This window comes from Oncorhynchus keta, chromosome 34 (genome assembly GCF_023373465.1).
Source record: "Oncorhynchus keta strain PuntledgeMale-10-30-2019 chromosome 34, Oket_V2, whole genome shotgun sequence".
Classification (NCBI taxonomy): domain Eukaryota; kingdom Metazoa; phylum Chordata; class Actinopteri; order Salmoniformes; family Salmonidae; genus Oncorhynchus; species Oncorhynchus keta.
The window spans coordinates 61,918,223-61,945,492 of NC_068454.1; the positions used below are offsets into that span (position 1 = coordinate 61,918,223).

General features: G+C 44.2%; 2 protein-coding genes across 3 annotated transcripts in view; one reads left to right on the forward strand and one right to left on the reverse strand.

Annotated features, from left to right (window-relative positions):
• The window catches only part of LOC118367462 (myotubularin-related protein 11-like), a 34,942-nt gene extending 21,826 nt beyond the window's left edge, over positions 1–13,116 (forward strand). For both annotated transcript variants that reach the window (XM_035750968.2, XM_035750967.2), the window contains exons 6-17: positions 1,650–1,734; positions 2,765–2,912; positions 3,139–3,226; positions 4,204–4,292; positions 4,642–4,766; positions 6,426–6,504; positions 6,973–7,043; positions 8,736–8,908; positions 9,073–9,243; positions 9,546–9,764; positions 10,096–10,422; positions 10,746–13,116. In XM_035750968.2, coding sequence (XP_035606861.1) covers positions 1,650–1,734; positions 2,765–2,912; positions 3,139–3,226; positions 4,204–4,292; positions 4,642–4,766; positions 6,426–6,504; positions 6,973–7,043; positions 8,736–8,908; positions 9,073–9,243; positions 9,546–9,764; positions 10,096–10,422; positions 10,746–11,168 — 1,998 coding nt within the window. In that variant the 3' untranslated portion in view covers positions 11,169–13,116. The remainder of the gene's footprint in view (positions 1–1,649; positions 1,735–2,764; positions 2,913–3,138; positions 3,227–4,203; positions 4,293–4,641; positions 4,767–6,425; positions 6,505–6,972; positions 7,044–8,735; positions 8,909–9,072; positions 9,244–9,545; positions 9,765–10,095; positions 10,423–10,745) is intronic.
• A 9,141-nt stretch (positions 13,117–22,257) lies between these two features.
• On the reverse strand, positions 22,258–26,182 carry LOC118366542 (uncharacterized). Its single transcript, XM_035749158.2, has 2 exons — positions 25,616–26,182; positions 22,258–23,156 (listed from the first exon to the last, which is right to left on the reverse strand). Exons 1-2 carry the CDS (start codon positions 25,699–25,701, stop codon positions 22,799–22,801), a joined length of 444 nt encoding a protein of 147 aa, XP_035605051.1. The 5' UTR covers positions 25,702–26,182; the 3' UTR covers positions 22,258–22,798.
• Positions 26,183–27,270: the final 1,088 nt, after the last annotated feature.

Here is a 27,270-nt window from a genome sequence, read left to right on the forward strand (position 1 = left end):
ATCACCAACGGCCTCATCGCGACATCCCTAAGGAGTTCATTTCCTGTCCTGCAGCTCAGTTCAGGAGGAGGACTGTATCTTTGATGTGTCTAAGTAGTTTAATGCATCATCCACAGCATAATTATTAACTGGACCGTGCTTAAAGAGATATTTTATGTCTGATTTGTTATTGTTACACATCTACCAATCACTGCTCTTCTTTATGAGGCTTTCGAAAAGTCCCCTGATCATTTTAGTTGAATATGTGCTTGAAATTCAATACTTGGCTAAGGGACCTTACAGATGTTGTATGTATGGGAGACAGAGGAAGGGCTAGTTATTCAAAAATCATGTCAACCCCTATGATAGAGTGAGTCCATCCATATAACTTGTTAATATGTGATTTGTTACATTTGACTTAGTTTTCTCCCCAATTTCGTCATATCCAATTACGATCTTGTCTCATCGCTGCAACTCCCCAACGGGCTCGGGAGAGGCGAAGGTCAAGTCACGCGTCAAGAGTTCAGTCTTAGGTTAATCAGAACAGAGAATCTTCTGTCTCATGGTCTGAGAGCCCTTTAGGTGCCTTTTGGCAAACTCCAAGGGGCTGTCATGTGCCTTTTACTGAGGAGTGGCTTCCGTCTGGCCACTCTACCATAAAGGCCTAATTGGTTTAGTGCTGCAGAGATGATTTTCCTTCCGGAATGTTCTCCCATCTCCACAGAGGAACTCTGGAGCTCTGTCAGAGTGACCAATGGGTTCTTGGGCACATCTCTAATCAAGGCCCTTCTCTCCCGATTGCTCAGTTTGGCTGATCGGCCAGCTCTATGAAGAGTCTTGGTGGTTCCAAACTTTTTCCATTGAAGAATGATGGAGGCCACTGTGTTCTTGGGGACCTTCAATGCTGCAGAAATATTTTGGTACCCTTCCCCAGATCTGTGCCTCGACACAATCCTGTCTCGGAGCTCCTCGGGCAATTCCTTTGACCTCATGGCTTGGTTTTTGCTCTGACATGCACTGTCAACTGTGGGACTTTGTATAGACAGGTGTATGCCTTTCCAAATCATGTCCAATCAATTTAATTTACCACAGGTGGGCTCCAATCAAGTTGTAGAAACACCTCAAGGATGATCAATAGAATCAAGATGCACCTGAGCTCAACTTCGAGTCTCATAACAAAGGGTCTAAATACTTATGTAAATACGTTTTTATTTAGTTTTTATATATATATATATATACATTTGCCTTTGTTATTATGGGGTAGTTTGTGTAGATTGATGAGGAAAAACATTTATTTTAATCAGTTTTAGAATAAAAGTGTAACACAACAAAATGTGGGAAAAGTCAAATTCACTGTCAGCAAGTGTGTGTATGTTTTAGTATACTGAGTCCTTGTTATTAAATACAAAATTACCTTCAAAGCATATTCAGGACCTATATAATAATTACCATGTAGCATGCCCCAGCGTCTCCTGATTTGAAGGTTGACTTCAGACGGTTGTGATCTGAGTTTCAAATGGCTATTATGCAGCATGTACCCTGTTGTGAGTAGAGAAACTGATGTGTCTGCTAGGTCATTGTGATCATGCATACAGGGTCTCCCTCCATGTTGAAAGCTGATGCACTTTGTCATGCTGATCAGCAGAATGAGTCCTGTTCCTCCTCCTCAGATAACGTACACCATTGCCAAGACCTACCAGCCTCTGAAGCCAGGGACTGTCCTCGCCTTCCAGAATGCAGCCCTGGGGAGCGTTGGTGAGTCACACACACGCTGGAATACTTTATTCAAAAAGTCACATTGACGAGAGTACATTCTGAGTACAAAGAACTGAAGTATTTTAAAGGTCATAGGGATACTTGGAATCGTTTCATTATGAGTCATTCATACATCCACACACAAGCAAATACACACAGACACACAACTGTTTTTGTCTGAAGGATTATGGGGCTGGAAATAATTGCTATTGTATGCAGGCCCTTGATAAGATCTAAAGCTTACAGGTATTCTCTCTGGCTCTCAAAGCCCCCCAAATAAAGAACATACTGTTTTTAATACAGTGCACTGAAGCTCTTCACATATTGAAAGCATTAGAGGGGTTTGTTAAACAGACAAGTTATAAACTGTATTACTGTATTTGTTTGGTATTAAATGGTAAAAAGGTTGGACCTTTATGTCATCAAATATTTAAAAATATATATACATATAAACGTGGTCCCTACACTAAAAGAAAAAGCCATATATCAGACTGGCCAATAAAAATAAAAGATTAAGATGGACAAAAGAACACAGACACTGGACAGAGGAACTGAGCATCCCTGAGTCGCCTCTTCACTGTTGACGTTGAGACTGGTGTTTTGCGGGTAGTATTTCATGAAGCTGCCAGTACTGCCAAAACAAGCAACTATAGTGTAGAAAATATTGTACCATGTAAACCGATGTGAAATATATTCCCCATAAGCAAAAATATAGTATTTTCAGCTGTTTGAAGCTGGTGTACAAAACCGAAAGTAAAAGACACAAAAACTAAACTTAAGAACGGGAACCATACATAAAACAGATATACCGTTTGTTAGACTTTTTTTAATGAGAATGACAGATCCATAACTCACATTTCTATGTGAATTTGGTCAGGTTGCCTAAAAAGTTACATAATGCAGCTTTAAGTGTGATATAAAAAAAATGTATTAATGGTGATCCACATCAAATCAGCATAACCAATATTTCAGTGTGGCTTTTCTCAGGGAAAGCTAAATCTCTCCACCACCCCCTCTCTCTTCCCCCCAGAGATGAAGCAGTTCTTGAGCAACCGTAAGCGTGACTCCCACATGAACTGGTTTGATAGTTCTTCGGACTGGGAGCAGGAACTGGAGAGGACCGGGGCCTGCGGCTGGAGGGTCAGCTCTGTCAATGACCGCTTTGAGATGTCCACCAGGTAGCCTATACACCCACCATCTGACGCTTCCTGGTGGTTCACCTGTATGGAACTTTATTAGTGGAAAATATAAAATATATTATATAGTTGCCCAATCTGGTCCTGTTACTGTTGGGCTGGAACAGAAGCCTGCGCACACTGTGCTCCTAGTGTAAAGTCAGTGTCCTAGCCCAAATGCCCATTAAACTTGCAATGGTTAATGTAATTTTATCCTACTTCATGTCAGTCTGCCCAAGTTCAACGTGGTCCCTCAGAAAGTTCTAGACACTGAGCTGAAGAAGACCTTTGCCCACTTCAACGAGGGACGCATTCCTGTAAGTAGAACTCTACCACTCATCAATATCAGTCATTCCTGTAAGTAGAACTCTACCACTCATCAATATCAGTCATTCCTGTAAGTAGAACTTTACCACTCATCAATATCAGTCATTCCTGTAAGTAGAACTCTACCACTCATCAATATCAGTCATTCCTGTAAGTAGAACTCTACCACTCATCAATATCAGTCATTCCTGTAAGTAGAACTCTACCACTCATCAATATCAGTCATTCCTGTAAGTAGAACTCTATCACTCATCAATATCAGTCATTCCTGTAAGTAGAACTTTACCACTCATCAATATCAGTCATTCCTGTAAGTAGAACTCTACCACTCATCAATATCAGTCATTCCTGTAAGTAGAACTCTACCACTCATCAATATCAGTCATTCCTGTAAGTAGAACTTTACCACTCATCAATATCAGTCATTCCTGTAAGTAGAACTCTACCACTCATCAATATCAGTCATTCTTGTAAGTAGAACTTTACCACTCATCAATATCAGTCATTCCTGTAAGTAGAACTTTACCACTCATCAATATCAGTCATTCCTGTAAGTAGAACTCTACCACTCATCAATATCAGTCATTCCTGTAAGTAGAACTCTATCACTCATCAATATCAGTCATTCCTGTAAGTTGAACTTTACCACTCATCAATATCAGTCATTCCTGTAAGTATAACTCTACCACTCATCAATATCAGTCATTCCTGTAAGTAGAACTCTACCACTCATCAATATCAGTCATTCCTGTAAGTAGAACTCTACCACTCATCAATATCAGTAATTCCTGTAAGTAGAACTTTACCACTCATCATATGACCCCTCAATATCAGTCAGGTCAGAAAACCCAGTTAAAATCTCATGTCCTGGTCACTAAGAACTCATACAGGGATTTTAGAACATATCCAAAAACCATTACTATTGAGACCACGTTGTGTCTAAATCTGTGTGACTGTTGTCCTCCAGCGCTGGTGTTGGCGTCATCCTCGGGGCAGTGACCTGCTACGGATGGCCAGCTTCCAGAACAACATCTATCATGAGAAGGATGACATCAGGTGTGTGTGTGTGTGTGTGTGTGTGTGAGAGAGACAGAGGAAGATAGAGATAAACATAGTCATAGTGTTGTTGATTGCTTTCATGGTAAAGGCTATTGCTTCTCAACAGAATGTTTAAGTCAAAACTAACCTGTAATCATGTTCATGTTACCCGGCCATTCTTGAGATGGGACAGGTTAGCAGGCTTTTGTGAAATGCTATTCCTTGTGCATGTCTGAGACAGCGCTTAACCTGGGGGCAAGACAGTTTACTAGCCCTGGGCTATGGTTACAAAGTAATGGAATGTGACATGTCTAATCACAGAGAATAATGCTAAGGGCTCCCTGTGTGTCTGTCCTGTGGGGTGTAGGAATCTGGAGTTGATCCTGTTTGGGGGCCAGTCTCTATGTGTGGTGGTGGAGCTGGGAGACGAGATGCCTTCACCCACAGACATACAGCTGGCACACACCCGCCTACGGGCTCTGTGTCTGGGAGGTCAGTACAAACCTTCTGCACCTTTTGGAAAGTCAAGTGTATTAGTCTGACAAATGTAGTCAAGTGTATTAGTCTGAATGTATCTGACAAAGACCCACATTGGATAAAATGTTGGTCAAAATGTTGCTTCAGTGCATTTAAACATAGGAGTGTATTCTGTTTCCGTTTCACATGATAGCCTGTAACCAGTGACATTTGATTGGGGTTGCCAGTTTCATTGGCAAGCCCTCCCCTTGCCTCTCCCGTGCCGTCTTTTTTATTTGTTGACAAATGAATTCTCTTTAGCACAGGTTTTACACCGCATCTATGGAGGAGCACTCTAGCCCTGAGGGACAGTGGGCATGCAGATTTTATAGAGGACTTAAAGTGGTGTTAATCTGTTTCCATGTGCTTCCCATTACAATGCTACTGAGACAGAGATGGTGGGTTAGTAGAGATCACATCCAGATGACAAGACCCCAGACACCAATTTACCTCCTGAAATGACAGATTTGGATTCAAGACAAAATCCCCAATAAATGAATGTATACCCCCTCATATAAGTGTACACCAGTGGTGTAAAGTACTTAAGTAAAAATACTTTAGAGGACTACTTAAGTAGTTACTATTTATATTTTTGACAACTTTTACTTTTACTCCACTGCATTCCTAAATAGAATAATGTACTTTTTACTCCTTACATTTTCCCTAACCCCCAAAAGTACTGATTACATTTTGAACGCTTAGGAGGACAGGAAATTTGTCTAATTCTCGCACTTATCAAGAGAACATCCCTGGTCATCTCTACTGCCTCTAATCTGGCAGACTCACTAAACCCAAATGCTTCATTTGTAAATTATGTTTGAGTGTTGAACTGTGCCCCTAGCTATCCGTAAATAAAAAATTAAAAAATATGTCGTCTGGTTTGCTTAATATAAGAAATGTTTAATAATTTATACTTTTACCTTTGATACTTAAGTAGATTTCAAACCAAATGCTTTTAGACTTTTACTCAAGTAGTATTTTACTGGGGGACTTTTACTGGAGCCACTTCCTTTGAAGGTATCTTTACTTTACAAGTATGAAAATGAGGTACTTTTTCCATCACTGGCGTACACTACTCTTATTTTACGATATGTGAGCACCATGTGATGGTGGCGTGTTTTTCCTGACGCTTCTTCCTCTAATGCTGTGAGATGTCAAAAATCTTTGAGAGACTGTTTCCTAGACTAGGAGACAACTAGTTTCCTAGACAACACCCTCTCTGTTGTGCTGATGTGGAGTTCACAGGGCAGGGCAGGGCACACCACAGGTCACTGACTCCCATGGCTCACACATTGCCAACACAATGCTCACATTGTTTGGTTTATTGTGTGATACCTCTACACAAGGCCAAGGGATTTGGATAGACAACAACCCCACACATCTATGGGCCTCAGTCATCATGTCATGCTTTAACAGTTGTGAAATATTTTTTTAAGACTAAAACAATATATTTTCAGAAGATATTTATTTACAACCAAACTCATTTGATATGTAGAGCTATGGATCTTATTTAAAGATTTCAGGTGCAATAGTATATCTTAAAACTTGTCAAATCCCCACTCTAATGTATGTACAATAAAGCTCCTTCGACAAAAACATGAACAAGGTTTCTTTGTCTTCTGTGTTGGTCCACAGACATCTCCACATCTGTGTCAGTGCCAGATGACAAATGGCTGTCTACGCTGGAGAGCACCCATTGGCTGGACTACACCAGGTGAGCGGTCCTGATTGGCTTCTCGTCAAAGCAATAAATCATCTGTAATAAATGTGCCGGGCCTACATTGATTTGGTTGATTTTTTTAAATGTCTACCTAGCAATGATAGTGAATAGCGCAATGTTGATGTAGTATGAATGTACCATTATAGCACATTAACCTATCCCTGGTTGAATATGTGGCTTTATTGTGTTACATTAGCTGTAAGCAGATTTAGATTGCTCTAACATACTGTTACAGAACATACCTTTAGCATGAGGCTATAATAGGCCTACACACATGGATGTTGAATGTAGCTCTCATATATTCAACATGTGTGTGAGCCTGCTATATCTACACAGTGGACCTAGCTTTTTTTACAGGCTTACACACATGGATGTTGAAGCGTCTATGTGCTGAAACAAGCTAGAACTGTGATAGTAGCATAGCATTAGCCTGATTCGCATGCTGCTCTGCTCCCTCCCCAGGTGCTGTCTGAGGAAAGCTGCTGAGGTGGCCTGCCTGCTCCGCGGAGGTCACCTGACCGTGGTGCTGCAAGGTGAGTCACATGACGAGGGCCAAGCAGCACCAAATATTCAATCTGTTCATTTATTATTCACACTGCGTCCCTCATTAAATCAGCGTTAGGGCTTACCCTGAAGGAGACTCCTACTGTAGAAGCACTACTCTACTAGGAAACCAATACACAGTGATGGACAAAGTACCCAATTTTCCAACTTGAGTAAAAGTAAAGACACCTTAAAAGGAAATGACTCAAGTAAAAGTAAAAGTCACCCCGTAAAATACTACTTGAGTAAAAGTTTGAAAGTATTTGGTTTTAAATGTACTTAAGTATCAAAAGTAAAAGTATAAATGATTTAAAATGTCTTATATTAAGCAAACCAGGCGACACGATTTTCTTGTTTTTTTAAATGACACAGTTCAACACTCAGACATAATTAACAAACAAAGCATTTGTGTTTAGTGAGTCTGCCAAGTCAGAGGCAGTAGGGATGACCAGGGATGTTCTCTTGATAAGTGCGTGAATTAGACAATTTTCCTGTCCTGCTAAGCATTCAAAATGTAATGAGTACTTTTGGGTGTCAGGGAAAATGTAGGGAGTAGAAAGTGCATTATTTTCTTTAAGAATGTATTGGAGTAAAAGTAAAAGTTGTCAAAAATATAAATAGTAAAGTAGAGTACAGATTCCCCCAAAAACTATTTAATAAGTAGTACTTAAAAGTATTTTTACTTAAGTACTTTAAACCACAGCTAATACAGCAGGTGGTAGTCTATTGTGTCTGTTGAGGTTGTGTTATGATAGTGTACTATATTGTCATGATGACTGGCTCACTTAGTTGTGGAAGTTTACAGTAGTGTGTTGGAAGTTCAAGGTGGATGCCAGTCTGTCTGTTTCTGTTTTATCCAGCTTGTGGTTGTCTTGCCACACAAGGCAAGGACGCAGCGAACGAGCGATGTTGAACATAAATAGTCTGGCACCCAGGCTGGAGACCACGGCCTTGGAGAGATAAGTGTAATATTACGGTCTATTATAGGGAGAACAGTCTTATGGCAAACATACAGACGTTCTTGACTAAATACAACTATGTTCATACATTATTATTACATGACTCCATGTACTGACACATATAATTGGGCTGTGAGAGTCCGTCCTAGTCGGTTGATACCTAAGGTAGCTACCACAGACTGAAAAGTCAACAGGAATCTGTGTCACATGAACAATGGCTGCTACTGTCCTGTGATTTTCCCTTCCCCCGTATGAGTTGTGTTGCCTGGCCAGTTTCAAGTGGGCCTTTTGGAGAAGAGGGTTGTATATCACCCCCATAAAACCACAGAGCTGACTGTGTCCTAAACACAAGTAAATGACTGGAGAAATGACCCAATGGCATTTTCAGACAGGCCCAGACAACACTCCCTACTGCCTGTGGTTAGAAAAAACCTGCCAACCAGATGTGGGGATTCGGGAGAAGTTCTATTCAAGTCCACAGAGGGGGGCACTTTTTGTGAGAATGAAAGGGCTGATGTGGGACTGTAGCATTTGGATTGTCATGTTGTGTTGTTTTTTTTATACAAGGCATTACCCTTCTCAAATCTTTTATTTTGTGTGTGTTTGGGGTAGATGATAAACTCAAGGACACGTCTCTTATCCTCTGCGCCTTGAATATGCATACTGTTACTGTATTCAATTACAATTGATTATTGATGGTCTATTTCCTCCTGTTGTGTGCAGAGGCGGAGGACCGAGACATGACCTGTGTGGTGTCCAGTCTGGTCCAGGTGATGTGTGACCCCCACTGCAGGACCAAGGTGGGCTTCCAGGGTCTGGTGCAGAAGGAGTGGGTGATGGCTGGACACCGCTTCCTCAGCCGCATCAACTACCACAGGGACAGCGATAAGGAAGAGGTGAGAGGATAAGCTGCAACCTATCAGTAAACTCACCTATCAGTGGTCATGGGGGGGCAAGGAAAGGAAACTATTTGCATTAGGACACAGTGTTTAATGCCAGTCATATGTCTTTGGGGATCTTTCTCCCATCTTTCTTAAGCCTGTGTTTTTCTCCCCACTAGGCGCCAGTGTTCCTGCTCTTCCTGGACTGTGTGTGGCAGCTGTGGGTCCAGTACCCATGCCGCTTCCAGCTGACAGGGGACTTCCTGCTGGCTCTCCATGACAGTTTCCACCTGCCCCTCTTCAGCAGCTTCCTGGCCAACTGCCAAAGGGAGAGGTGCAAACGTTCACAGGTACGCCAATGTTCAGCAACACCACCGCTAATGCTGAAGCTGTAGTACTAGAGAAGATACATTGTAGGTATGCTACTGTAGGCTAACATGGAAAATGTTGGAAATACCTGTATCAAAGTTTGAAAGTCGTAAATTCTGTAAACCATCTCAGATTAAAGCGGTTGATTTGCGAGGCGAGTCCACGTCATTTTTAATCCCACACATGCATCAGCTCATATTGTCTTCAACGATAACTCTTGAATGAGCTCAGATTGAATCAGACGAATCACTGTTCTCTCACCTCTTCTTCCTCTCTCTCCCAGAACCTATCCCAGAGTTACACTCCAGTGAATGGCTGGAGAGACCTGGTACCCAGGGGCTCCTTCCCGGACCCCTCAGACCCCCCTCTGCCCCCTGTGTGGGACTGGGCTCTGCAGTACAGCAGCCAGAGACGGGAACGTTTCACCCAGCCAGTGCCTCCGCTCACCCTGCCACAGCCCCTACTCAACGGCAACCTCAACACCAACCCCGAGGCACACAGGGTAGGAGTGAGAGGATGATATTATGGAGGATACAGTCAGGCGCAAGGAGTGTAAAAAGCACTATATAAATGCAAATCGTGCATTGATCATTCATGTTAGGGTACTTAGTAATTCAAATGCTATTTCAATGAGCTCCTGTCTTACAAAAGCCACCCCGCTCACACACACATATAAATACACTTACTAAATATTAACGACCATGATGAGGGATGAACACAGGCCCACTGCACCTCCGTGTGGTAGGTCTCAGTATTGCAAAATGCTTAAGGCACAAAAGGGATATTCAAACGTATTACTCTCTCTTCCTCTCTTCTCTCCATCCCTCTTTCAGCTGAGTGACAGCGCACCAGGCTCTGTGTTCCTGCTCTCCAGGGGCTCCTTCTCCTGCTCTGCTAACCTCCTGCCCTGGCGCAGTGGAGGGGGCTCAGGCGTCTACCGGAAGAGCCACCGGAGAGGGGGGTCCTCCTCAGAGAACCTGCCGGGCCTGGAGAGGCTTCTGAAGGCCTGGGCCCTCACAGAGCTCCCTCAGGGCCACACCACCACCACATCCGGTCTCCAGGGGCCCCTGGACTCCTACGAGCCTCTGCTACCCCTGCTCCTGGGGCCCTGCGTAGGTGTGTGGAGGGACTGCTACCTCCGTGGGGCTCTTCATGCTCAGGTATATAGGGAAGGATTATCATTCTCACTACTATACAGAGCCTAAAACACTGTTGCCATGGGGATGTTTATAATAGCCTACTCTACTGGTATGTGGGTGGGTGATCAAAATGAACTTTGAACTCGGTAACTGAAAAAGGATTTCAACTAGAGGTATTGCATAAAAAAATGTAGTTTTTATTCAACTGAATAGTGCAATGTTGTACTGGACAAGCTCCTAATTTTTGCTGGTCACATTAGAAACTACATTTAGTTGCTCATGGATGACTGTAGTCATGATGGTGTTATAAACTAACAGAAACCCTGGCCATGTTGTGTCCTCAGGCATTCTCCCACCCCATCTCCTCATCCACTCAGCACCCAGTGGAACAGCTAGCCTCGGAGGTCCAGCAGCTCAGAGACAAGCTGACGTTGGCCTCCAGCCCCACTAACACAGTCCCAGCCAAGACACAGGAGCCCCGTCGGACAGACTCCAACCTCAACCAGAACACCAACAATAGCACCTTCCTCTTCCCAGCCTCCAGACCCCCTGGGCCGGTTGCCTCCAGAACCACGCCCCCTATCTCGAACCTCCAACCCAGGGTTCCTCCAGCTCGTTCTAGAGCTGGTCACAGAGACAGCAGCAAGCACACATTCCTATTTGGCCACCCATCCTCTTCAGAGTCCCGTCCAGACCAGCGTTACTTGCCCGCGCCCAATAATAATGCCAAGCTGCCCAAGAGCAACGGTCCTTCACTGGATTCCTGAGCTCGGTGTCCCCTGTCAGTTAGCACAAATGGTACAAACTGTTCCCCCGGCTCTGAACTCCAGAATGAGATCACCTATACACACCCTCCAAGACTCTATTTCCATCCCTGACACCTGATCTCTGGGTAGAACCAGATGTGATTTTCCTGTCAAGGCCTGTTTGAGTGGCTTTGAGGCAATAACAAGACGAGGAGGGTCATGTGCTGAGCAGGGAGGAGAGTCTAAACTGCAGTAATAATGCATTGAGCAGTGCAAAGCACAAATAGTATTTGAAAGATTGTTCAACTTGTAACAAATTGTCTGTTTAACTGAATATGACACCCAAACTGAAGGTTCTGGTCAGCATTCCCTGAGAACGTATAAAGCAGCAAGCTAATACCCAAAATGAACAAGGGCTGATGATGGTTAATAAACTAATGACATAAGGGTACAAATAATGAGCTGTTGGCTGAATTATGGAATCAACTACCTCTATTGATCAGACTTCAGCTGTTTTTAGAATCATGATTTCAACGGAGTGACAACCTTCATTCTTGACCAGACGGCTATAATAGGACTGTTGTCCTGACTCGGTCTCTTAGTCATTTTGAGTGACTATAACCTCCAGTTCCAAGACCAACTCAGCCTTGAGAGGAAAAATACATAGAGCTGATCACCAAGTAAACACTAGGGAGAGACATTGGCGTAACAAAAAACATGCAGTTTTAACTCCAGGCATTTTGTCCAGCAAATTTAACCTGGAATTTAGGCCACTGGAGCTATTTTGGTGCTGTTCCCATATCTTTATACTTTCATGCATGCTAGTAGTGAACAATGAGAGGCAGAAGCTGAGTTGTATGACTCTGTATCATAACCCTGTTTTTCAGAATATGGCCATGGTCAGTTAATATTGCTGTAAGTGTGCATGATTGAGGTAAAAGTGCTATTATTTCTATGGTCTGTGCATCTCTATTGAGAGTTCTAAGTATTATTGACCAACTTTGGTTGCGTATGAATTTCAGAAATTGTAACGATACATTTTTAAGTGATCGTGACCAAGATGAGTATTACTCTTCCCCCCCCCCCCTTATGTTGTCATTGTGCAAACCATAAGTTCTGATGGTTCATATTTATAATTGACTTTTATTTGGTACTTCTAGATGTAGCTTTAAGGTAAGCAACTTTTTTTTTTCAATAGTGTATTTCTTCATTACTTGTCCTGGCTGCTAGTTTCGTATTCAGCTTGCATTCAGGTCAAGGACTTCTAAATGCATAATTTCATTCAAAGCCCAGTGAGCTATTGGGACTGGGTTACTCAGTCCAGCCAGATTGTTGTTTGCATGATGTGGATATTAAGCAGCAAATACACTGGCATGATTTCCATATACTGTAACACTCAAGACTACAGGGATGTACTGTGTGTTTATACCAAACTAGCATTTCCATGCAGAGAAGTACTTGTATTGTGTAACATAGGATGAAAGGGTTTCTGGCTGGCATACAATGTATTTCTCACTGAAATGTCTCATTATGTTTATGAACTATAAAGGCTGAAGGTGGTAATGTATGTGACTTACATTGGTCTGTATTACCTAGAGTTATTCCTATGCCTCAGTAGGAGAGCATTTTGAATTATTCAATGGCTGTAAATATTCATTGTTGAATATCACAGCACACTGATATCAGTTACTGATTATCAGGTTATTTGAGTTTTTGGATTTGATGCCAGTACTTTTGCTCTCGTCTTCCATGGAAAAAACAAGGTCATCACATTCCCTAATGGCATTGGCTCTACAGAGAGAAAATGAAATGTCCCTTTCAGCATGCAACCCCACTTCCTATGTCTCTACACCATTATATATTTAAATGTTTTGGTACGAATGACAATGATTTGCCAGATGTACATATTTTTTTTATCAGCATGTTAGGATCCTGATTAATAAACTATTATAAGTTCATAAAATCGTTACTTTCAAGTTTCAAAGTTTATTCGCCACGTGCACAGGATCCAACAGGTGTAAAACAGTACAGTTCAATTCTTACCTTGAGAGCTCATTCCAACAATGCAATGAAAGTAATATACAGGAGATAATGGAATTAAAAAATACAAATAAGAATAAAAACCTCGAACTATGACGAGAGCTGAAGAACAGGAGAATGCAAGTATTTACAGTATTTACCTTATTCAATGTGCAGGGTACTGGAGTGGTTGAGGTAGGTTTCAACATGTAAAGTGACTGGTAGTAGGATATACATGTAAACCGGAGTAAGTGACCAGTAGCAGTATAAATAGATAAATACTAATGGTAATAGCAATCAATAGTCAATGGACAGCAGCATAATGGAGTAATACATAAAATCAATACTCATTCTAGCATAGGTTGTGTCAGTGGGTAGAGTAGAGACCTGTGAATAGGCATAGAGTCAGTGTGGATAGTCTGTGGGAGAGCAGTTAGTTAGCCATTAAGCCTTATGGCCAGGGGATAGAAGCTGTCTGAGCCTTGATGCACCTGTACCGTCTGCCAGATGGGAGCATGGAGAACAGTCCATGTCTCGGGTGGCCGGAGACTGGCAATTTTTCGGGCCTTTCTCAGATTCCGCCTGGCATGTGCTTCCTGGATGGCAGGGAGCTCGCCCCCAGTGATGCGCTGGGTTGTCCGCACCACCCTCAACCCTCGCGGGCTGTGCAGTTACCATACTAGACGGTGATACAGTCAGGCTGCTCTCAAATGGTGCAGCTGTAAAAGTTTGAGGGGCCATGCCAAATCATTTCAGCCTCCTGAGGGAGAAAAGGTGTTGCTGACCATGTTAAGTCCTCAGTGATGTGGATACAGAGGAAATTTAAGCTCTTTACCCTCTCCACTGTGGCCACGTTGATGTGGATGGGTGTGTGCACCCGCGTTTCCTGTAGTCCACAATCAGCTCCTTGGTCTTGCTGACGTTTAGGGAGGGCTTGTTGTCCTGGCACCACACTACCAGTTCTCTGACCTCCTCCCTGTCTGTTGTCTCATCGCCGTTGGTGATCAGGCCTACCATCTTCGTGTCGTCAGCAAACTTGGAGTTGGTTGTGCGTGGCCACATAGTCGTGGGTAAACAGGAAGTACAGGAAGGGGGCTAAGCACACACGTGGGGGTCCCATTCAATTAGACTTTATTACAAAGTAACAGAGCCGAGCAATTCCATGGAACAACTGCCTTTCTTGCTACAGAGCTCAGGCTTTATAGTTTTCCTTCTTTTCATAACACAATTACTCCCCTCTATGTAGATGAATAACTCCCCTTGGCCTTGCACCACCATTATTATTATTTATTGAAGTGTACCTATGATGAAAATTACAGGCCTCTCATCTTTTTAAGTGGGAGAACTTGCACAATTGGTGGCTGACTAAATACATTTTTGCCCCACTGTATGTTCCAGGGATGTGCTTTTCTAATGATCCTTGATTAGTACAACCATGGGTTCCTTGTTACATTTTCTGCTTACGTTCTGTTTTACATGTCTGGTGATTAACTTCATGTTGACCCAGTCTGTACATTCTTATGGATTCTGCCTAAATTGTGTTTTTACTGCAGTTCAATGTTTAACTCTGTTTATCCAGCTCTTTCCATTTAACTGAGCTCAGCCTATATTCTGCTTACACATGTCTTATTTGTTAGCCCTATGTTTTCTGTCTCAATACTTCAAGGTGGTCAGTCTGGATACTGGAAAATCAAGCATGGTCATGAATTTTTCACCTACAAGTGCAATTGAGATCGCATTGTCTGTAGATCTGTCTGGGCGGTATGCAAATTAGAGTGGGTCTAGGGTGTCTGATGATGGAGGTGATGTGTGCCATGACCAGCCTTTCAAAGCACTTCATGATTACAGATGTTAGTGCTACAGAGCAGTAGTCATTGTGGAAGTTAACCTCAGAGTTCTTGGAAACGGGAATGGTATTGTTCAGCTTGAGACATGGGGATTACAGACTGGAGAGGTTGAACATGAAGATGCCTCCCAGCTGGTCTGTGCATGCTCAGAGAACACCCGTCTGGTAGAGAGGCACCATTGGATAGATCACGGCTAGGTCTACCTTTGTAATGGACTGTAGCCCCTGCCACATGCATTGGGCGGCGGAGTCGGTGTAATAGGATTCCACCTTGTTCCTACATTGTCCTTTTGCCTGTTTGATGACTCTGCAGAGGTCGTAGTGGGACTTCTTGTACACGTTTGTGTCCTTAGTCATCGCCTCTGGGTTGACTGCGATAGCTCTGTGTGGGGTAGCTCTGTCCTTTACTTGAGCGCATACCTCTTGTGTTAAATCCAGGGCTTTTGATTGGGGAAGCAGTCTTGCTTTTGCTGTGTCTGTCTGTGTTTGTGTCGGCCATGTCTACAGGCAGAAGGACACCCCTGCTAGTGAACTGATCCTCTGGCAACCAAATTATACAACAGGTATACACATTACCGTGAAATGCTTACTTTACGAACCCTTAACCAACAATTTAGAGTTATGCTAAATAAACTAAAAGAAAAAAAGTAACAAAATAACAATAATTAGGATATATACATGGTGTACCGGTACCGAGTCAATGTGCAGGGGTACGGGTTTAGTCAAGGGAATATGTACATGCAGGTCGGGGTAAAGTGACTATGCATAAATAAATAAACAGAGTAGCAGCAGCGTATGTGAAGAGTGTGAATGTATGTGTGTGGCGTCAATATGCATGTGTGTGTCTATGTTGGAATGTCAGTGTAGTATGTGTGACTGTGTAGTTAGAGTCCAGTGGGTGTACAATGAGCCTGTGCAAGAGTGAATGCAAAAAAAATATAATAAATAAGAATAAAACAAGGGGGTCAATGCAAATAATCAAATGGCTATGCAGACTAACTGTTCAGCAGTCATATGGCTTGGGGGTAGAAGCTGTTAACAAGCTTTTTGGTCCCAGACTTGGCGCTCCGGTACCGCTTGCTGTGCGGTAGCAGGGAGAACAGTCTATGACTTGGGTGGCTGGAGTTTGACCATTTTTAGGGCCTTCCTCCGACACCGCCTGGTATAGAGGTCCTGGATGGCAGCAAGCTTGGCCTGAGTGATGTACTGGGCCATACGCAGTACCCTCTGAAGCGCCTTGCAGTCGGATGCCATGCAGTTGCCATACCAAGTGGTGATGCAACCAGTCAGGATGCACTTGGTGGTGCAGCTGTCAAACATTTTGAGGATCTCAGATCCCATGCCAAATCTTCTCAGTCTCCTGCGGGGGAATAGGTGTTGTCGTGCCCTCTTCAGGACAGTGTTGGTGTGTTTGGATCATGATAGGTTCTTAGTGATGTAGACACCAAGGAACATGAAGCACTCAATCCGCTCCACCCAGCCCAGTCGATGTGAATGGGGGCGTGCTTTGCCCTCCTTTTCCTGTAGTCTATGTTCAGCTACTTTGTCTTGCTGACATTGAGGGAGAGGTTGTTGTCCCAGCACCACACTGCCAGTTCTCTGACCTCCTCCCAGTTAACTGGTTGTCTTGAAATTCCAGGCTATCCGGCAGGGGATCACAGAGCAGCAGTGGGCCCCAGAGATGCATCTGTACAGGCCCACCTCTGTGTGGACACATCCTGGCAGCCATCAACCACTGCCCTGCTGCCTTGTGGGTTAGGCTGGTACGACAAAGGCAAGGGGAGCACACCCTGAGAGAAAAGCAGCGTGCTGGCGGCAGGCAGACACCGACAGTTTGGATATCCGGCAGCCTCCTGCAGCTGTGGAAGATACCGGTCATCCTGGCCACAGGAATTCACCGTCCTCCAGTGAAGTAGTTCTGTTGGGGATTGTGCACCCTCAGTGGCACTTTAAGTAACTTCCTTTGCGCAGGTATCCACTTCTGTCCTCAGTGAAGCCATCGACCGGAAAGCGGACTAAAGTCTGGTGGTGTTGGGGTGTCTGGTGACGGGGGCAGGAGTGAATGCACCCTTAAAAATCAGACCACTGCACGCCAGCGGCACAGGACTATTATGGTCGCCAGCAGTTGGGACTTGAGTGGAGGCTGCTCTTGGCAGACCCTTGTGTGACTGAGCAGCTCTATTTAGGAGCCACACTGCTCACCCCAGCTGAGGCCTAGAAAAGGTGGCCTAAAAATTGCCCACTCACTCCATCCTGGATAGGCTACCGCACCTCTCAGAGTTCCACTCAGCGGTCGAAAAATGCTAACAATAATAATTCCCCTGAAACTGGCGACATGGAACATCAGAACTATTTTGGACACTGTTGATAATGGTGATAGACCCATCGGAGAACAGATTTGATTGCTGCAGAACTAAGGCGCTACACCATTGACATTGCTGTCCTGAGTGAGATCAGGTTCCTGGATGAAGGTTCCCTGAAAGAGGAGGAAGAATGCTACACCTTCTTCTGGAAAGGTTACCCTTCGGGTGGACAACATCAGCATGGTGTGGGACTGGCAATTAAGAACGGCCTTTTACCCAGCCTCACCAAAAACACCTGTCTGCCTAAGTGAAAGTCTCCTGTCTCTCCATATCCCCCTAGCCAAGATGCGTTATGCTAATGTAACGGATGTGAAACGGCTAGCTTAGTTAGCGGTGTGCGCTAAATAGCGTTTCAATCGGTTACGACACTTGCTCTGAGACCTTGAAGTAGTAATTCCCCTTGCTCTGCAAGGGCCGCGGCTTTTGTGGAGCGATGGGTAACGATGCTTCGTGGGTGACTGTTGTCGTTGTGCGCAGAAGGTCCCTGGTTCGCGCCCGGGTATGGGCGAGGGGACGGTTTAAAGTTGTACTGTTACATTGATGCTGTTGACCCGGATTACTGGTTGCTGCGGAAAAAGGAGGAAGGTCAAAAGGGGGGTGAGTGTAACGGATGTGAAACGGCTAGCTTAGTTAGCGGTGTGCGCTAAATAGCGTTTCAATCGGTTACGACACTTGCTCTGAGACCTTGAAGTAGTAATTCCCCTTGCTCTGCAAGGGCCGCGGCTTTTGTGGAGCGATGGGTAACGATGCTTCGAGGGTGACTGTTGTCGTTGTGCGCAGAAGGTCCCTGGTTCGCGCCCGGGTATGGGCGAGGGGACGGTTTAAAATTATACTGTTACACTACTCCTCTCAGTGCATACGCACCAACTTTACCATCAGAAAATGAGGCAAAGGACTGCTTCTACCAATCACTACATGAGGCCTTTCACCACATCCCCAGGAATGACAAGATCTTTCTGCTGTGTGACTTCAATGCTATGGTGGGACAGAACAACAGGATATGGAGTGGAGTACTGGGTAGGCATGGTGTTGGCCAGGTCAATGAGAACTGCATGAGACTGCTAACTCTATGTGCCGAGCACAATCTCATTTTTCACTGACACCTTGTTCCGGCAGAAGAACAAATATGAAACATCATGGATACACCCACGCTCCAAACACTGGCACATGATCAACTACGCCATAGTGAGATGTTCTGACACTAATGACGTTCTGCTGACACATGCCATGAGGGGTGCTGAATGCTGGACAGATCACTGTATGATACTGGACAACCTCCAGGTGAGAATAAATCCCCCAACGCCTGCAGAAGTCCAGTAAGAAGCCTCTGCACTGTACCCAGCTTGAGAAAGCTGCAGTAAGGGACGAGTTCCGTCACCCTCTCACTAAAAGGCTGAGGGAAATTTAGCCTCTTCTGAGCACAGAGGACCCCATGGACCAGAAGTGGGCATCTATCAGCTCAGTGCTCTATCGGGAAGTGGCCCACTTCACTGGCTACAGAGGTAGGAAACATAAGAACTGGTTTGATGAGAACTATGACACCATCACAACCATAATAGACAATATCCACAAAGCACACAGGGTTACTCTCAACAGCCACACATCTGCTACCCTCCACCATCAATGGCATGCTAGAGGCGTCACTACAGACCCTGGTTTGATCTGGGCTGTATCAAAACCGGCCGTGATCGGGAGTCCCATAAGGCAGCGCACAATTGGCCCAGCGTGGTTAGGGGAGGGTTTGGCCGGCGTAGGCAGTCATTGTAAATAAGAATTTGTTCTTAACTGACTTGCCTAGTTAGATAAAGGTTGAAATGCATCACGCAAGGAAGTGCAAACATTGTGTGCACTGCAGAATGAATGGTGGATGAATAAGGCAGAGGAAATCAAAATTTATGCTGACAAAAACGACATGCACAATTTTTATCTATGGCCTTAGAAGTCGCTCCATCACCCCCCTGAAAACAGATGGTCTGAATCTCTTGAAGGACAAAACCAGATCCTGATGAGGTGGGCAGACGACTTTGAAGCACTACTCAATCGGCGCTCTCCTACTACCACTCCATCCTGGAAGAACTGCCAATCCGTCCACCCATTCAAGACCTCAACCATTCACCAACCTTCCAAGAGGTGTTATCAGCTATCCATTCCCTCAAGAACAACACGGCTCCTGGTGCTGATAGCATCCTGGCAGAGCTACTTAAGGGAGGTTACTTCTGCACCAGAACACTCCACCAGTACATCACTGAGGTTTGGGACCGGGAGATCATCCCCAAACAGTGGTGGGATGCAAACATTGCACCATCTATAAGAACAAGGGTGACAAGTCCATCTGCGGAAACAGCTGGGGAATATCCCTTCTGGTTGTTGCCAGCAAGGTCCTGGCCAAGGTGATGTTACACAGGCTGGTAAACAACAGAGGTGACTCTGGCAGCAGTTCAATGCAGCTTCAGAAAGAACAGGAGTACAGTCGACATGATATTCAACTCACAGCATCTCCAGGAGAAGTGCTGTGAACCACATCAGGACCTTTTCATGGCCTTCGTCAACCTCTCCAAGGCCTTCGACACAAAACAGGGAACTACTAAGGGGCATTCTACTCAAATTTGACTGTCCAGACAAATTTGTCAACATCATCCTTTGCCAGTTCCATGATGGGATGATGGCTTGGGTGGCCATAGGAGGGCAGGAGTCAGTGCCCTTTGGAGTAATCGTCGCTGGGAGGCAGGGGCGTATGCTGGCACCTGTACTCTAACATCTTCCTCCTAGGTATCACCCAGCCTCTCCATAATAAGCTTGAGGACAGCAGCAGGTTTGCAGTGGACTTCAGGCTGGATGGAAAGCTATTCAACATCAGGAGACTCCAAGCAGCCACCAAGGTTTTGACGGCACGGGTTCTTGAGCTGCAGTATGCTGATGACTGTGCACATGGCCACACTCTGGAAGACCTTCAGTCCGTCCTTGTAGCGGTTGTGAGGGTCTATAGCAGGATGGGACCGTCTATCAACACTCTACCAATGGAGATCCAGCCCTCCACCCAACATGCCTGTCTTCACCATTGAACACAAATCACTGGCAACAGTCACATCCTTCCAGTACCTGGGCATCATCCTCTCTGAGGACTGCAGCATCGACCTCTCAATTAAATATAGGATCAAGCAAGCATCAACTGCCTTCGGGAAACTCAGACGAAGGGTCTTCCAAAACAGGGATCTCCACATCCAAACCAAAGTTGCTGTCTATCAAGCAGTCTGTATCACCACACTTCTTCACAGCTGTGAAGCATGGGTCACATAAGATGCCTGAAGCGCATCCTGGGAATCACCTGGTGCGACAGTGTGCCCCATACAGAAATATTTGCAAAGACCAACTGCAAGAGTATGGATGCCATGATCACACAACACCAACTGCGCTGGCTTGAGCATGTCATTAGAATGTCTCAGAAGTGCTTGACGCGGAAGATCCTGTATGGCCAGCTACATCCTGTCCGGCGATATGCTGAAAACGTTGCTGAAGTAGTGCAGCATCAAACCCACAGACCTGGAGGATGCTGCTGCTGACCGTTCCACCTGGCGGCAGCTCTGCCATAGCGGTGTACATAGTTGGGAGGAGGGGAGCACAACAAAACTGCAAAAATAGCTCAGGAGACATACAACCATGCCCCGCCAACACAGATTGCATATGCCCCACCTGCAATAAAGTTTGTGGATCTCGGATTGGATTCTACAGTCACCAAAGAATTCACTGTTAACTTAGAAGTCATCATCGGATACGATGGACAACCGTAATGTAACATACCATCTTTTATCTTCTCCCTATAGACTGTCTCATCGTTGTTGGTGATCAGGCCTAACACCGTTGTGTCTGCAAACTTAATGATGGTGTTTGAGTCATGCACGGCCACGCAGTCATGGGTGAACAGGGAGTACAGGAGGGGACTAAGCACGCACTGGAGGGGCCTCCGTGTTGAGGGTCAGCGTGGTGGATGTGTTGTTGCCTACACTCACCACCTGGAGGAGGCCTGTCAGGAGGTCCAGGATCCAGTTGCAGAGGGACATGTTCAGTCCCAGGAGCTTGGAGGGCACTATGGTGTTGAACGCTGAGCTGTAGTCAATGAACAGCATTCTCACGTAGGTGATCCTTTTGTTGAGGGCAGTGTGGAGTGCAATAGAGATTGCATCATATGTGGATCTGTTGGGCAGTATGCAAACCGGAGCCGGTCCAGGGTTTCTGGGATGATGATGTTAGCCATGACCAGCCTTTCAAAACATTTCATGGCTACAGATGTGAGTGCTACAGGGTAATAGTCAGTATTGATTTGATTTAGGCAGGTTACCTTTGCATTCCTGCGCACAGGGACTATGGTGGTTTGCTTTAAACATGTATTACAGGCCGAGTCAGGGAGAGATTGAAAATGTCCGGATTAGTCTCCCGCTCCTTGAAAGCAGCAGCTCTAGCCTTTAGCTAAGTGTGGATATTGACTGTAATCCATGGCTTCTGGTTGGGATAATATAATAATAATATAATAATATATGCCATTTAGCAGACGCTTTTATCCAAAGCGACTTACAGTCATGTGTGCATACATTCTACGTATGGGTGGTCCCGGGAATCGAACCCACTACCCTGGCGTTACAAGCGCCATGCTCTACCAACTGTGCTACAGAAGGACCATGTATGTACGGTCACTGTGGGGAACGATGCAGTTAATGAAGACGGTGACGGATGTGGTAGTATACTTCTCAATGCCATCGGATTAATCCCGGAACATATTCCAGTCTGCAGAAGAGTCAGGCCAGAGATCACAATGGAGGGCATGCCATGGACCCCAGACGACCAGATGATGATGTTCTGCAATCATTCAAGTCTTCAAACAGAGTAATACAATTCACAAACTTAATTTTTTTTGCAAAATATATATTTACAATATGATATTGAACACTTCAAAAGTAGCATGGCACTGTACAATTAAGTTAAATTAAAATGCATAAGCAGTAAGTATACTCAAAATATAATATTTTTAAAGTAAGGTCCAAATGTCTACTAATAATAATCAGTACAAATAAATGTAAAGAACTGTCTGACACAAACATCTAATACTTAGCTCTGGCTTAATCACCCTGTAATATCCATTTACAGTATGTCATGGCACACCAATGGACATAATCTGTAATGTTATGCACTTCCATTAGTTTCACTTCCACCACCATATTACACAAAGAAGAAACACTGAGCCACTATCCATCACACAATACCAGATCACAATCTCAGTGTAAGGCAGTGCATTAAAATATTCAAATCAAAACACTAAAGACATAACTGAAAAGTCTAAATGGTTCCTACGGTATTTCATCTGGAGAGGGGACAACATGCATTTGTTTTTTAACCACACCCCTTGATGTACAGTATAAACTGCCTCAGTTTTACCCCCAGCTGCTCCCATGCTCTTTAGCCACCTGCTGCTGCAGGGTCCCACATGGCCCAAAGGAGGGGGTACCCAGGTACCCATAAGAGGGGGGGCCCAGGTCCCCTAGCTGGCGGAGGGACTTGCACATGGGGCAGGGGTAATCAGAGAGGCCCTCTATGTCCTCGAAGGCCAGGTTGACGATCTGGTCTGTGCAGGGGTCACAGTAGAGGTGGCCACAGGACAGGCGTTTCAGACGGGCTTCGTAGGAGATGCAGCACTGGCAGTGAGGCAGGTCTGGCCCCAAGGAGAGAGATCCAGTCAGGGAGCTGCTTTCCAGACTACCTGCCTGGCTAGAGCTCAGCTTGCCTGGAGACCTACAGAGGGGATGAGAAGTTTGGTGTTGGACTCTGGATAAGAGGTGTGTAATGTATACACAGGGAGTCCGGGAGCAGGCACAGAAGGTGAGTTTAATAATAATAAACATGAAGAAAATACAAAATAGGATACGTGTACTGAACGTGACCAAAACCCAATACTGCTGGATGACTGAGGATTACTGAGGGCTATATGAAGGGAAAGTAATCAGGGTGGTGATGAAGTCCAGGTGTGCTTAACAATGGGGAGCAGGTGTGCGCCCTGATGGTTGCCAGGTTTACGCAATGTGGGTTTCCAGGACTGGTAGTTAGTAGACCGTTGACGTTGAGTGCCCGAGGGAGGGAGCAGAAGTAGGCATGACAAGGTGTTTGCTGAAGTGCAATGGTAAAGACTATACAGTGTAGTAATCTGTGAATCTTTTAAAATGAATTTATCCCAAACGAATGCTGTGGGGCAAAATGGTATGTAATAGGATCATGTAAGTATAGAAACTATCATTCAGCAATCCTGAATAGAAAACACATATCATACATGCAGAGATCATTGCATTTTCAGTACGATATACACTGTATGATATGTTTTGGTTTAACAAAGGGTTTCCAACAAAGTCAGATGCATTTCTGGCTACATTTGTGGTCATGTAACACATTATTTCATACCTTTCATAATGTGTCTCATGAAGACAATGCAGGAGAATGGAGGTAAACCTTTTTGCTTCACAAACCTTTTGTCGTAACAACTAAAGGATGGATTTTTTCTTCATAGCAAATATATTGTTACACTTCACAAACTCTTATAGAGGGGGGATCAAATAGATGATCCATATGCTATTAATCTAGTCTTAAAACGGAAATGAAATATTACTTACTGTGATATTGACACTTCGGCTCTGACTCCATAATATACCGAACAAAAATATAAAGCGCAACATGTAACGTGTTGGTCCCATGTTGCATGAGCTGAAATAAAAGATCCCAGAAATATTCCATATGCACAAAAAGCTCATTTCTCTCCAATTCTGACGCAAATTTGTTTAGATCCCTGTTAGTGAGCATTTATCATTTGCCAAGATAATCCATCCACCTGACAGGTGTGGCATAATCAAGGAGCGGATTAAACAGCGTGATCATTACACAGGTGCACCTTGTGCTGGGGACAAAAGGCCACTAAAATGTGCAGTTTTGTCACAACTCAATGCCACAGGGGTCTCAAGTTGAGGAAGCATGCAATTGGCATGCTTACTGCAGGAATGTCCACCAGAGCTGTTTTCAGAGAACTGAATGTTCATTTCTCTACCATAAGCCGCATCCAACGTCATTTTAGGGAATTTAGCATTACGTCCAACTGGCCTCACAACCTCGCCAGTGCAGGACCTCCACATGCGGCTTATTCACCTGCGGGATTGTTTGAGACAAGCCACCCAGAAAGGTGATAAAACTATGGGTTTGCACAACTGAAGAATTTATCCACAAACTGTTAGAAACCTTCTCAGCGAAGCTCATCTACATGCTCGTTGTGCTCACCAGGGTCTTGATCTGACTGCAGTTCGACGTTGTAAGTGACTTTAGCGGGCAAATTCGCACCTTTCGATGGCCACTGGAGAAGTGTGTTCTTCACGGATTAATCCCGGTTTCAAGTGTACTGGACAGATGGCAGACAGCGTGTATGGCGTTTGTGGGCGATCGATTTGCTGATGTCAATGTTGGGAACAGAGTGCCCCATGGTGGCGGTAGGGTTATGGTATGGGCAGGCATAAGCTACGGGACAACAAACGCAGTTGCATTTGATCAATGGCAATTTGAATACACAGAGATACCGTGACTAGATCCTGAGGCCCATTGTCGTACCATTAATCTGCCACCATCCCCTCATGTTTCACCATGATAATGCATGGCCACATGTCGCAAGGGTCTGTACACAATTCTTGGAAGCTGAAGATGTCCCAGTTCTTCCATGGCCTGCATACTCACCAAACATGACACCCATTGAGCATGTGTGGGATGCTCTGGATTGACATGTATGACAGAGTGTTCTAGTTCCCACCAATATCCAGCAACTTCACACAGCCACTGAAGAGGAGTGGGACAACATTCCACAGACAACAGCCTGATCACCTTTATGCGAAGGAGATGCCTTGTGCTGCATGAGGCACTGGAAAATGGATGGTCACACTAGATACTGACTGGTTCTGATCCACGCCCCTACCTTTTTTTAAGGCATCGGTGCACAACAGATGCATATCTGTATTTCCAGTCATGAAATCCATAGATTAGGGCCTAAATAATTTATTTAAATTGAATGATATCTTTATATGAACTGTAACTCGGTAAAATCTTTGAAATTGTTGCATGTTGCCTTTACATTTTTGTTCAGTTGTAATATATAATGGCATAAAAAACTGTGGGATATCATACAAACAATTATGGTCATTGGGAAAATGTTATTTTCTCACACTCACCTCTGTGAAGACGCCGAATCCTTAAAACAATCGAAGCTCAGAGCCGCTAAGATTCTCCATAAAAGGTCCATACCATTTCCTCTCATGATAGCGCCAATATTTCATCGACCTGGTTTCTGGGCCACATCTTCGTTACAATCTCTGTAGTCCTTAAAACCACCCTAAATAAATATGAAATTTAGGCAAATCCAAAAACCATAACAAAGCAGTATCGTTGTACTCGTTCCAGTCGAGAAAAACGAATAACGTTACAATGGCGATTTTTCCTCTACCTACAGTAGGTTACATTGACACCAAGTATACACGGCACGCGAACAGAAACGGAATACGAAGTGGAGCAGCTGGAGTAATCAGGATAGACTAAAAGCGCACACGACGTAGACTAGATTTGACCAATGCGATGAAAACGGGACAGTTGATATTTATCTTTACGTTATTTATTATCATACATGGAAAGTCTAATAGGCTACACTTGGCGTTTCGGAATATAGCAATAAATTAATGAAATGGTCTGACTCCAAACGCGCATAGGGGTTTTCTCTTTATGGGCCACGTTCATGTGTTCTTGTGGAATATCGGGTCATTAAGATGCGGCGATCGCTACATGAAGGCATAACTTCACAAGGTAGCCACATGGTGGCGATACATACCTGAGCATTCTTTGACTACATTTACTGGCCCACTGAGTTTTAATGTCAGCTACGGGGCTGCAATCAATACGTTTTTAATGATATAGTCAGTCAATCGTTTTAACTTTACGTTTGGAAGAAAAAGAGTTGTTCCAATGCAAGTGTTCTATTATTTGTCTTATATTGTTATCATAAAGTATGAAATTATAAGGCAGGGAAGGAAATGATGATGCCACTATTGTGCTCAGGAAATTGGATCTCGTTGTGATTAAATTATGTGTTCTTGGTAAACTAGCACTGGCTAGGCTCACTTTTGTTATAGTACAAAGATATGACACAGTCCTATATTCTTCTAAATTAAATGTAATAACAGGCAAATAATAGTCAAATAGCTGCAAATAGCAATGAAGACCATTCTACGGTAGGCCACATGAGATGCTAGCTAGTCTGGGCAGTGTTTACTTTCAGGCACATTTGTTTGTTAAGATTGTAATCTTTTCTGTCAGTTATGTGGGTCTCACACAAGCCAGCCCATCTGCTGACTGGTTTGGGGGCAATTTGTGCAGCTGTGTGGGAGTGTTGATCAGGTCTGTCAGTTTTCTAACAGGTTCCTCTGAGGGTGATGCATGGATAGCTGTTGCTCCTCCCTCCACTGGAGTCTGGACCACCTGTGGAAATGATGTCTCGTTAAGATACAGTACAGCATTATAAGCACCTACTGCAATACAGGATGATCATTTTACTCAGGGTTGTGTGTGGTTGCAGTGATACAGTGATTATAAGGATTATAGTATTATATTAATCTGAATTTAGTTTAAGTATGTTGGTCTCTGTTCATTACAGTATTGTTATCATGCAATTTCGTAACATGAAAATCATATAGAAACATGTTTTGTTTACTGTAGCAATAGGCAACACAACTTCCCCAAACATCTTTTAATGTGTTTCATTAAAAACAGCACGGCCTCCCTAATGAATTCTGAGCTGGTATCACAGCACCCTGAGAGTTCCATTTCCTGACTTCTG

Bases quoted from the DNA above. Each gene is read 5' to 3' on its own strand.
- LOC118366542 (XM_035749158.2), bottom strand. From the start codon at position 25,701: ATGAGAGGAAATGGTATGGACCTTTTATGGAGAATCTTAGCGGCTCTG. The intron at 23,157-25,615 runs GTGAGTGTGAGA...TCCCCTCTGTAG, and splicing joins GATTCGGCGTCTTCACAGAG to GTCTCCAGGCAAGCTGAGCT.